Consider the following 13,299-nt stretch of genomic DNA (forward strand, 5'->3'; position numbering starts at 1 on the left):
TTATCCTTTATGACACTGAAAACGCTGCAGGTCTAATAAGCGCCTAGCAATAGACCAAACCACTAAATAAAAAAAAAGAATCATAAACCAGGTAGCAAAACACTGGCGAAGTTAATTTTAAACTTAATTTTTCCAAATAATAAATACGAGATATTGAGTATTATTAAAACTCTTATAAGATATTGTTTCAATGCTAAAACTAATTATTTAATTATATTTTACCATGAAGCTGTGTTTTATTGTATTTATGATAGTGTAATAAGTTCATATCACAGGCTTAAAACACTGCTGTATATTAAAAAAATGGAAAATGGACTCAAAACTTTTAACTGTAAAGTCAATTTTCCCTTTTTTTTCTGAGAATTAAGTTACTGCAGTTAAGCATGCAATAAAAAGATAAACGTACTGATGGGGCTTGTCAGTAAAGCGCGAGTGGGTGTGAAAGTGGAAGGCTTTTGAGAGTGTTGTCTATTTTAAGTATTAAATTAGTTTTTGTTTGTTGTACGATATGTTTTTCTATAGATATTTAATATTCACAGTGTATATAGTAGATAGTACAAAAATATTAAATGAAAACTATTTAAAACAGTTTGATATTTTTATTTAAAACCTCTCCTCAGATTATAAATACAGCGATGGACTCGGTTGTCTAGTTTAGCACGCTGTAGTATTTCTAATGGTCGCGGGTTCGATTTTCGCATGATACAAACTTTTGTACTAATTTATATGATTATTATATATTGTTTGTATTGGTCTTTTCTACGTTGTGTTTACAAAAAATGTGTTTAAGTATATCTGAAAGTTGTCTGCTGAGTATGGTACATCTGCTTAGATTAAAGTTCATTACCGAAAGTATGTATCACTTCAGAACACCAGCACTAATATCCATATTTTTTTGGGAAAAAAATGTCATACAAACCTTTTTTACGTATATTGCACGTTTTGAACACATACAGTACAGAGTCCAAAGAAATACTGTTATAGAAAGAAAATATTTCCAATATCATAGCTACGTGGAAGTGAGAAAGTTTAGGTTATAAAAAATTTAAAGATAACTAGTCTTAATTACAAATATGTTTTTACAGCGGATGTATCAACAAGTTTTCTATACGTATCCACTATGGGCAGGCACCGGTATATTACTGTAAAAAGATAAACAGATTATTGACTAAATAGCTCTATTATTATATATATAAATAGTAGATATCGCTCGGTTACAATAGTACAGACAATACTACTTTAAAAATAGGTAATAGATACTTAACAGGTTTTGTATACTATTTTATCTATAAAAAGCTACAGTACAGTATTCACGTGCGAAGCTAGTACAGGTTGGTAGTATAAATAGAAGTAAAAAATCTTTGATAATATATTATTAAGCTTGCTATCTACATAGTTCGACTGCCTCGGTGGTCTAACGGTTTAGCACACCGCTTTAATTCCAATGGTCGCGGTTTCGATTCCGCGCACGGTACAAACATTTGTATTCATGAGTATGAGTCTCTGTATCGGTCTGGGTGTTTTCTAAGTTTGGGGTTTCTGATTAGTGTAGATATAAAATAAAAGTTCGACTTACGGTTGATATATATATTGTCCCAACACGTAAACACAGTTACACTTAGACAGGAAGAAAGTATATACAGTAGAAGGAGAAGAAAGTCACAAGCACAGTAAAGAAATAAGCACAGAATGAATATAAGCACTAATGAATAAGGTGGTATAAATGAGAATAAGCAGAGCAATATCAATTACAGTACGGCCGATTTATCAAGCGAGTAGCGAGCGTTCCGCGTCATAGATAGTTCTCGACTGGTTTGGTAAGATCGAATTGAATGTGCGCTCGCGCTGTTGGCCGGTTTTTCGGCGCGCTGACTACCTACATAGCGAACAAAAGAGTTGTGACGTCAACCTCTTATTGAGCGTTTCCACTGCACGCTGCAATTGTACTAGACGAACCGGTACGGTTTAATATTGATAAAGTGTAAATAAATATTACGTATATATTTATGTATAAGTATATGTATATTGTATATAATTAAGGTTATTATTATTAAATAATTATATGTAATAAATATTTGTAAATAACTGTAAATAAATTTATGAAGCTGGGTATTTATGTGTGGGAATCGCCTACACCACCCCCACCAGAGACCGTCAGGGGCGATAAAAATTTGTAAACTTCACACGCCGCCCAGAGCGAGTGATACGGTCTTTGTGAACTTCAGGCTGGGGTTCCTCGTCTTGTTCTCTAAGAATGAAAGCCGGTTTTAATCGGTCTATAGAAACCGTGATTATTTTTGTGGAGTATTTTAAAAACTTTATCTCCTCTAGTTAGAACCCTATGTGGGCCGGAGTAAGCGGGTTGTAGTGAACCACGTGATGCGTCCTCACGTAGGAAGACGTGATCACTGGTGGTTAATTCCTTGTGGATGAAACATTTTGTGGTGCAGTGCCGCGAAGCGGGTACCGGACGTATGTTTTCAGCAAATTTTCTAAGGCGAGCGGAAAATTCTGATAGTACTGTGGCCTCAAAAAATTCGCCAGGTAGTCTTAACGGCTCGCCGTATACTAATTCTGCCGACGAAGCCTGTAACTCGTCCTTAAATGCGGTTCTTACACCGAGCAAGACCCACGGCAAGGATTCTGTCCACTGGTCATTAGCGTGACATACTATTGCCGCCTTGAGTTGCCTGTGGAAGCGCTCCACGAGACCGTTGCATTGTGGATGGAATGCGGTCGTCCGTTTATGCTCAAAACCAGTCATTTTGGACAGACTTTATTTATATTAATGGGTTTGATTGGTTTTCGCCACAGTCTCCGCAGTAATGTCTTGTATCGGTACTGCTTCCGGCCATGAAACGATCTACGCCAGTAAACAATACCGATAGCCTTTGGCAGCGGACCTAAGATCAATATGAATCTGAGTGAATCTCGCCCGTGGTAGTTTAAAGTTGGCAAGAGGGGAATTGACGTGCCGATTAATTTTTACACGTTGGCACGAAATGCAGACGCGTGCCCAGTCCCTACAATCTTTCCTAACACCTGGCCAAACGAACCGTTCCGCTATTAATTTGGCGGAAGCTTCTTGTCCAGGGTGGCTAAGGGAATGCAGGCTATTAAAGACTTGCTTTCTGAAGGGTTTTGTTACAAAAGGCCTGGATGTCGCTGTACTGACGTCGCAGTACAAGGGTAAGCGACTTCCAGGTATATGTAGTTTTTCGAGGCATAAAGATGATCCTTCCTCTATGAGTTTTGCTAACTCAGCATCGGTGACTTGACTTTGGGCTAAGAGGTCGAGATCTACTGGGCTGCTCAATTCATCAATACGCGACAGAGTATCCGCGACGACATTGTCCTTGCCGGATATGTGCCGAATGTCGGTGGTGAATTGAGAGATGAAGTCCAGGTGCCTATACTGCCTAGGCGAGCAGTTTGTCTTCCTTTCGTGGAATGCAAAACTGATCGGCTTGTGGTCAGTATAAACAATAAAGTACCTGGCTTCGAGCATGTGACGGAAATACTTTATAGCTTCATAAATAGCCAGTAACTCACGATCGTAGGGGGAATATTTTTCTTGGGAAGTTGTTAACTTCCGGGAGAAGAAAGCTAAAGGTTCCCACAGATCGTTTTTATACTGCTGTAAGACAGCACCCAAAGCCTTATCGGATGCGTCCGTCACCAATGCTAACTTAGCACTGCAGTCTGGGTGGGCTAACAAAGCTGCGTTAGAAAGTCCATTCTTACAGGACTCAAATGCCGATAGGGTGTCACCTGATAAATTGATTGGGTGTAATCCTTTTACAGCCCCAGTCAGCAACGCGTTTAAAGGAGCTTGAGTTTGGGCAGCTTGAGGAATAAATCTCCTATAAAAGTTGAGCATGCCCAAAAATCTCCTTAACTGACGTACGTTGGTGGGGGTAGGGAAGTCCCTTATGGCCTGCACTTTGGAGTCCAGTGGTTTGGTGCCATGCTCGGAGATATTGTAGCCTAAAAAGGTTACCTCTTTAGCTCCGAAGACACACTTGGACGTATTAACCAGCATGCCATAGTCTTTTAGCCTCATGAATACCTTACGGAGGTGATCCTCATGCTGTGCCTCGCTCCTGGAGAAGATTAGAAAGTCGTCGAGATAGCAATATACGAAATCGAGGCCTCGGGTCATCTCATCGACAAATCTTTGAAAGGTTTGCCCCGCATTCCTAAGACCAAAGGTCATGAAGGGAAATTCGAATAACCCGAATGGCGTAGTTATTGCTGTCTTCGATATATCGTCAGGACTGACAGGTATCTGATTGTATGCCTTCACGAGATCCAGCGTACTGAAGACTTTACAGCCTGAAATGCTGTGTGAAAAGTCGTGAATATGCTTAATCGGATACCTGTCAGGCACTGTACGAGCGTTAAGCAACCTGTAATCCCCGCATGGACGCCAACCGTTGTCCTTCTTTGGCGCTAGGTGCAGAGGCGATGACCAGGGGCTCTCCGAAGGCCGGGCTGTGCCGCTGGTGATCATCGACTGAAATTCCTGTCGCGCTATTTTAAGTTTATCGGGGGCTAGGCGACGGGGTGAGCTAGATACTGGAGGGCCTGGTGTCGTGCGGATATGATGGACGGTGTTGTGTGGTATTGTGTGATGTGTACCAGCTGGTCTAGTGATATCTGGAAACTCATCAAGAATTTTATGATAACGAGAATCACCAGTCAAGACCTTTACAGAGTGAACATTTTTACAATCTACAGATGTGGCAACAGAAAATATAGATGTAGTATTATCTATCAGCTTTTTATTGCGGCAATCTACTATTAAATTATAAAATTTTAAAAAATCTACTCCTATAATAGGTTTGGTTACATCAGCAACTACGAAGCGCCAACTATAGTCTCTATGCATACCAAAATTTAAAGTTAAATGTACATAACCGTATGTTGATATAGTTGAGCCATTAGCTGCACACAACTCGAAGTTAGTAGGGGCACGACGGTCACGCAGCGCCGACCGGGGGAAGACACAGAGGTCGCTACCAGTGTCGACCAAGAACTGTAACTTCGAAGATCGGTCGGTAACGAAAAGGCGACCAGTAGTAGAGGATGGGCAATCGTCAGCCGCCATTACCGACTGCCCATGGAGTTTCCCGCCATTTTAAAGTCACAGGGGTGGATACAGTGGCTGGCCTTATAATTTACTGTGGTACCAGCAGATCGGGAATTTGCGGTAATTAGACTGTGACCGCGATTTTGACCGAGATCTACTGCGCGTGGTACGTCGAGATGGTCGTTGCTGGTGCTGTTGCGGAATGCCTCTATTAGTCGTCAGCGACTGCATTTGCCTACGAAGCTCCGCGACTTCCCTTTTAAGGTCACTGAGGTCCGTATTAGAGGAGGCCTGGTTCATAGAAGCTACCCTGGGCGACACTACAGTGAGGTCGTTTACCCGGTCTGCTAAATCTGCCAAGTCATCCACGTGAGTAGTGGCCGGCTGTCCCGCTAACACCGTCTGGACACCATGTGGGAGACGACTGATCCATATGGTCTTTAGGAAGTCGTCCGGAACGTCAATACCAGCCAGTCCCTTTAAATGGCGAAGAAATTGGGAGGGCTTCCGATCTCCTAGCTCCTCATGCATCAACAACTGCTTCAGCTTATTTTCGTTTGATGCCGTCAGCCTCTTGATGAGCTCAGCCTTGAGCTTGTCATATTTCTGCGTCGCGGGAGGACTTATAATAATATCCTTCACCTCTCTAGAATATTTATTGTCCAACTGGCTGATGACATAATTGAATTTTGTAGCGTCGTTGGTAATGCCGGAAATTGAAAATTGTCCCTCCACCTGAGCGAACCATATTTCCGGTTCTTCGGGCCAGAATGGTGGTACACGGACGGATACTTTATAAACCTCCGCTCCGTCGCGACTTGCACGGGAAAATTCTCGTCCGTCAATATTCTCGTCAGAAGTGACAATGGAACTGCGCTCTCCGCGTTCCACAGCGCCGTATTGTGTGCCTTCTTGTGCGTCTTGAAATTCTTTATTCATGTTTAAATACGGGGTCACCAGTTTGGGGTTTCTGATTAGTGTAGATATAAAATAAAAGTTCGACTTACGGTTGATATATATATTGTCCCAACACGTAAACACAGTTACACTTAGACAGGAAGAAAGTATATACAGTAGAAGGAGAAGAAAGTCACAAGCACAGTAAAGAAATAAGCACAGAATGAATATAAGCACTAATGAATAAGGTGGTATAAATGAGAATATATCAATTACAGTACGGCCGATTTATCAAGCGAGTAGCGAGCGTTCCGCGTCATAGATAGTTCTCGACTGGTTTGGTAAGATCGAATTGAATGTGCGCTCGCGCTGTTGGCCGGTTCTTCGGCGCGCTGACTACCTACATAGCGAACAAAAGAGTTGTGACGTCAACCTCTTATTGAGCGTTTCCACTGCACGCTGCAATTGTACTAGACGAACCGGTACGGTTTAATATTGATAAAGTGTAAATAAATATTACGTATATATTTATGTATAAGTATATGTATATTGTATATAATTAAGGTTATTATTATTAAATAATTATATGTAATAAATATTTGTAAATAACTGTAAATAAATTTATGAAGCTGTGTATTTATGTGTGGGAATCGCCTACAGATATAATGTATTTACAAAAAAAATGGTATCTATCTAAGTATTTATATTAGTTGTCTAGTACACAACAAGCTCTGCTTAGCTTGAGATTAAGTAGATGGCGCTGTGTGAATTGTCTATGGGTTCTAATACTCTTTGAAGCAAAAGTTGTGTGTTAGCATAGATATTCGGTTCTCTCGGCCTACAGCATAATTAACTAGCGTTAAAATATATACATATAGAACAAGAAATACCAAAAAGGTATGCGACTTCCGGTACAAAACTGATGAAGCTCCTGAGACCTTCCCTATTCTTGCTGATGAGAAACTCTGCGATGGTGACCATAAAACCCATCACGACGAAGCCCAGCATGTACCACAGGTATACTTGAACTAACAGCGAATTTTCCTGTGACACATACCAAGGAAAAAGTTAGGACGCCGAAGATAAAAAAATACAATAAATATGTTATAATGAAAATTATAATAAAGTAATTAAACATTTTAAATTGTAGCGCGGTGGTTATCACATTACCACTATAGGGTTACATATCATGTGATGAGGTGTCACTACTTTACATTATTTTAGTCATTTAGGTAGTATCTAGGTAGTGAGTATACAGATGGAATAATTCAACTATATTAGGAAGTTTATTTGATGTTCTACATGGCTTATTAGTAACGCGGATTCGTAACGTGGATTGGCTTGTACTGAAGGTAAATCTAAGTTATATAGACGTAAACAAATGGAAGAGTCATTTGTGTTGAAGGTATATATATAGGTACAAAAGTAATTAACATTATTTATATACATATTAAAATCAGAGGCAAGAACGGAGCAGTGGGGGGTAAACTCTGATCGGCGAGTATACTGTGAGAAATCGGCCTCAATTTCACTAGACACACAAGACGATCTCCAGCTCCTATAGTGCCCCTGATTTCAAAATTGTATTTAGACTATTTAAACAAACAGAAGTGTACTCACAATTCTAATACCGACTTACAATAAGAAGTATATGAGCACGTTTCAATACTAGGCATAAAAAATATACTAACGAGAAACGAAGCCAGGAGCAGCAACAAGTTTGCCATTTGGAATAACGTCACGAGCAATAGTTTGACGGAGTCAATCATAGCGCGTGATGGGCAATGTTTTCTAGATGATTCTGTTGTCATCATGTCCACCAGGGACCCAGCCTGTTTGAAATTAATCAACATATTACGCCGACCCCAAATAAATGGGATAAGGAAGAGGCAGATGATGATGATGATGATGATATGATAATTTCTGAATATTTTATAATTGTTGCAAAAGTTGTTTGCAATTTCCATTGCGTTATTTTAAATAATGAAGAATGTTTACTTTTGTAAAACAGTTAACATATTTATTAATATGTTAATTGTTTTACAAAACTAATTTGTCTATTTATTAATGTCAAAAACGAAATTGAATATGTTTTACCGACTCCAAAAAGGAGGAATTCTCAATTCGAATGTTGCTGAATATTTGTTATTGACATACATAACATACCATACATAATATAACATACATAACTCCGTCACTAAATCGATTTGAAAAACTTTTTTATTTGAAAGTGGACCACTTTCAGATTGTTCCCATTTTTTTTAATCGGTTATTTTGTTAAAAATGTTATTATTTGCGAATTGAATCTTATTCATCTTTCGGATATTAATTCGAAAACTTTGAACTTTTCTGTCAGTACCTACTTAAATTATAAGAAAAGAGAACTGGTTTTGTTATGAGGAAGGTAGTTTAAAATAGACACATCAAAGTTTTGAGAATTTCTTGATTTTTTGTTTCATAGGTATTTCATTGTTTAGGTCTTCCTGAGTGACAGACTTTATATACAAAAATCATAAAGAAAAAACAAAATGCACTACTATTTCCTGAAATTCTTAGATTCATAATTTAGATATTTGTGTTAGGTATACCTACCTATATATATTTGTGAAATTAATAATACCTGCAAATAACGAAAATATCTACATACCAAACTAATAAGAGATATCATTACAACAGTAATTCTTTTTGATAAACAGCAGCAGGAATTATTTTCACATAACATCAATGTCATTAGATTGTCCATTATCCAAATATTGCAGTAAAAAATGAACATATACGAATAGCTAATTACACAATTTTACTTGATAAAATCATTATTCAAACATTTATTATTCCAAAATATTGGTAGGTTTGAGTTAATATTTAATATACATATTGTTGACAAATAACACCCACATCATCACTTAACATCAGGTGAGATTGCGGTCAAACGCGTTCATTTTAACATAAAAAAAAACCTGTCAAACTGAATGTACGTCGCAAATGAAGCTTAAATCAATAAGGTCCCTACTAAACATAAAAATAATATATTTATTCATTTAGGTAACTCCGTACCTACGAAATGGATTATCATAATAGGAACTGATACCTAGGTAAATTATTTTTAAAATAATAAAAGAAATATTTTATACTTTTATACTATTCAAGCAACAAAACTCTAATAAGACGATTGGATACTGTCCATTACAATCATTTTAATTTACTTTTTAAATTATCAAAATTGCTCATAGACAATAGATACGAATATATTCTTTGATAATTTAGAAATTAACAGAAAAGAAAATGATCCGTAGAATTCATATGATTTTTTATTTTTTGTCGACTTTAGAAATTACTCAAGCTTGCCAAGAAGGTATATTTATTTATTTTGTTTATTTATGTGTACATTTAGTAGTAGTAGTACTTAGTATTTAGTAGAGGCTTTGGTCATCATACAGACTAATATTGTAGGTAAATATACCGCAGCAACGATGTATACAAAATTAAATCTCCGCCATTTTGGGTTCTTATCGACAGACTTATATATGTTTTATGGTATTATACTCGCCACTTTTCGAAGAGCAATACAGACGTGTTTACTTTTCTTGATGTAACTTGTCGTCATTGCAATGACGGTTAACCTGATGATGTACATATGCGCGTGTCATCATTTGGTAGGTATTTGCCATGCGTTATTATTCCAGAGGACTAGGATGTCATGTCTCCTTATCTAGTATTTCTTAATTTTAAAGAATAATTTGCTTTAATTACAGTTGAAACACCAAGCTCTATGATACCCGTCACAATATCGTCAGGTACAGACGTATTTCATGATGTTGATTTAGAAAAATCTATAGCAAATGTAGAACAGATAGTAGCGGCAGCAAAACAATCCTACGTAAAAGGCGCTATACCCTTAGATGAAACTGACAAATTGTACGATGAAATGGTAAAGAAAATACACGATATTGTAGTAATGATGAAGAATCCTAACAATGCTTATAAATTCTTGAAAGGAAAAGGTATAGACAGAATAATTATTTTAAATATGGACGTGCCACATGAAAAATTAAGAACTCAACTTTTGGTATTATTAAATACACTTTTCGACATTGCTCCAACAACTGCTAACGCTGTAATACCAATAAATGTTGTAGACAAATTATTAGATATTTTCGAGAATGAAGACAATTTGGCACTAAAAGCGCACGCATTAGACATACTTTATGTATGGTTACCAGAGAATCCTAAAGTTCAGGCTAGAGTAATGAAATTAAAAGGCCTAGAGCCATTTTATCACCAAATTTCCAAGCTAGACACCAATGTCGTCCACACTCTGTTAGATCTCTTCAACAAAATCGTTAAAGAGCATTTGGAGATTCGTAGTAATATTCGACCAACAAGTAAAACCGATTCAGACAAATTGATTCTATATCAGAGAATTGGTTTGATTGAACGTTTGTCCACAACGCCTGTTTGTAACGGTCTGCTGAATATATTTCAGACTACGTGGTCTTATTCAACTAAAGATAATGATATTATTGTACCGATTCTAAACATAATGACTAAGGTAAAACTGTTTTGTTTGAAGAATTTTCAAGGCAATCCAAAAGCATTAGAATTATTTAATACTTTACTGAAATTTGTAACAGATGATAAAACAAAGGAATATTTAGAGAGTTTTAAATTGAACGCGAGTGAAATTGAAACGACTTTGGTGGAGTATGTTAATTCTTTAAAACAAGTAAACGATGAGTTGTAATTATTATATTTTAGGTACTTTAGTTTAGTTAATAATTATTCAATAAAAATTAAAAATATATTAGTATATTTTAAACAGATTCTATATGGAATCTCCGGCTAATACGCTCGTAGGTACAGCTTATAGTTTTTAGTGGGTAAGAATCCCACACACCTCATCACCCCCTTAACGGGGGCTATTATTACCTATGTGAACTATAACAGCAATGTTAACAGTTTTATTATAAAGTAATATTTTAATGTAGTTGAAATAAGTAATGGTAAGCCGTAACCGTCGTCTATATACATGAACAACACTACGAACATCGTTATCATGTGACACCCGCGGTACCACTCAGGCGTTTCCATTCCAGAGAACTAAGATGTCATTATCCCACTATTTCACTGCTTAAACAGCATCTTACAACGAAAACATCGCTTCCAAAACAAGTTTCTTAGCGGTTGAAATAGATGAGACTGAGGTGCCCAAACAGACATTTTACAGTTGATGTCTAGTAAACATAACTTGATAAAGTATCTAATACGTAATATAAAATTCTAGAGTGTTTATAACAAAACTCCCCCGAAAAGACTTGACCAATTCTTATGACTTTGGTATATTCAGTAGGTCTGAGAATAGAACGTAAACTATTTCTAATAACCCCTAAAGGATGCTCAATCTCAATCTTTTTTTGGAACAATAGTTTGTGTTTTATATCGTTTATGTTTGAGCACTAAAACATACAACTCCACATTTTCACCCTTTGTCGCGTGCAAGCAGCAACAAAACTTAACACAAAAGGAGCGTTGTGATTAGAGCGCACACGCATCCAATTTAAATTCGCTACATAACGTACAAACTTTAAAATTCTAATTCATCGAGGCAACGTACTTTTGTTCACTCAACCAAATAGTAATGTACCTAATATATTCAAGATAGCAAACAAAATCTATAATTTCTACACCCCGTAATCTGCTGAAACCATCAACACCTACCATCTATCATTCGAGCCGCATCACCACATACCACTCTTCTACCATCAAACACAATTTTTAATAGCAATATTAGTACTTTATATGGCAAAACAACGTTTGCTGGGTCAACTAGATACAGTAAATAGTTTGATATCTCTGATCGAGTCGTGAATATAAAAAATGTCCCTCGGTGTGGTCTTATACATATATAAACCACAAATAATTTCGATAGCGCATTGTGTAAGCTTCTATTTAGGGTTCAGGGAGTTATACAATACGCGAATTGTATTGTGGATATACGGACGTATCCACAATTGTTGCAATTTGATTTATTGGGAACATGAACATGTTGATTGGTGAATGAAAGTGTTTCTATTAATTCGCATAATGGCTTTTGGTTGTACGAAATTCTCAAACTACTTATATTGATTATTACTAATATCATTAGCATATTTTAAGACCAGACATATTTCTTGCGTATACTAGGACATACGTATATAATAGATGTTATATCTCCTTAAATATCTATAGTAATAATTGAATAATACGGTTTAATTTATCATCTACCTGCTGCTCTCCAGTTTACCCGTGATAAGCTGGAGTAACGAAAATTTATGAAAAATAATAAAACATGGAGAAATTAGAACCGATATTGTAGAAGTGAAGGCCTCCTATATAGCTAACATTTTTTTATCGTGTGGAAAACATCTTCAAAAGACCCTCTCCCCGCTAGAAGGGTAACAAGGGGATTTGTGCGATTCTTACTCACTAAAAAAACTACACGGTGTAACCTACAAGCGCCAATGCCGGAGTCGCGAGGTCGCATTAGCACCATATAGATGGTGTAGGGCACCTATATAGTTAGTTAGCACAAGTAAAATAGTAATAATCATTATTATCATTATTAAAAATCATAGCAATAACGTATTATTGCAATATCGTCTCTGATTTGAAAATCTTTTGTAGATGCTTTAAATACTTCTTTATACTTTATCTGTGGTTTCTGGTATCTGTTATTTTTTAAATTGACAATAAATAGATTGAATTGTGTCGCTAATAGATATTGTAACCACAATGTATTCACACGACACAGGACCGTGGATCAATGATCATTAATGCAATGACAAATCATGCACCATGGGTGGCCGCCATTTTATTTTGTGTATGCTTCCGTCTTCCGAACGGAAAGTTGCATCATTAATTTAATGAATAATAGATTCATATGATTTAGATATTTATTGCGTATACAAATTATTATATTTGTCCTAATAATATCATAATCGAAATATACTGAAAGTAATGATAGGAATACTACTAATAAAGTGGTATATATATTTTTAAAGGATGACGTGATGTTGTTTTCCGTACATGTATAGGTATAACCACTAGGTAGGTTACATAAGATGAGTCGTAAGTTTGCATTCCAGCTATATTAATTATATTAATTATATATATATTCCAATAAAAATACGAAATATTGTTAACATTGTTATAGATACAGATATTATTTTTGACAGAAATTGTTACATGCGTAATAAAAAAAAATAGTACTATATATATATATATAGACACCACATATTTTTTTAATAAACCAATGCGTGGGAGTTTTACCAAGG

At 36.5% G+C, this 13,299-nt stretch overlaps 2 protein-coding genes across 2 annotated transcripts; one reads left to right on the forward strand and one right to left on the reverse strand.

The window, feature by feature from the left end:
• Positions 1-745: 745 nt before the first annotated feature.
• On the reverse strand, positions 746-8,907 carry LOC131845529 (uncharacterized). The gene is made up of 4 exons (XM_059194599.1): positions 8,637-8,907; positions 7,681-7,821; positions 6,880-7,033; positions 746-1,142 (listed from the first exon to the last, which is right to left on the reverse strand). Exons 1-4 carry the CDS (start codon positions 8,760-8,762, stop codon positions 1,066-1,068), a joined length of 498 nt encoding a protein of 165 aa, XP_059050582.1. The 5' UTR covers positions 8,763-8,907; the 3' UTR covers positions 746-1,065.
• An 838-nt stretch (positions 8,908-9,745) lies between these two features.
• Positions 9,746-10,740, forward strand: LOC131845545 (uncharacterized). Its single transcript, XM_059194615.1, has one exon. It carries the CDS (start codon positions 9,759-9,761, stop codon positions 10,728-10,730), a length of 972 nt encoding a protein of 323 aa, XP_059050598.1. The 5' UTR covers positions 9,746-9,758; the 3' UTR covers positions 10,731-10,740.
• The last annotated feature ends 2,559 nt before the right edge of the window (positions 10,741-13,299 follow it).

Source organism: Achroia grisella, unplaced genomic scaffold, assembly GCF_030625045.1.
Source record: "Achroia grisella isolate CSIRO2021 unplaced genomic scaffold, CSIRO_AGI_Agris_v1 utg474, whole genome shotgun sequence".
NCBI lineage: Eukaryota > Metazoa > Arthropoda > Insecta > Lepidoptera > Pyralidae > Achroia > Achroia grisella.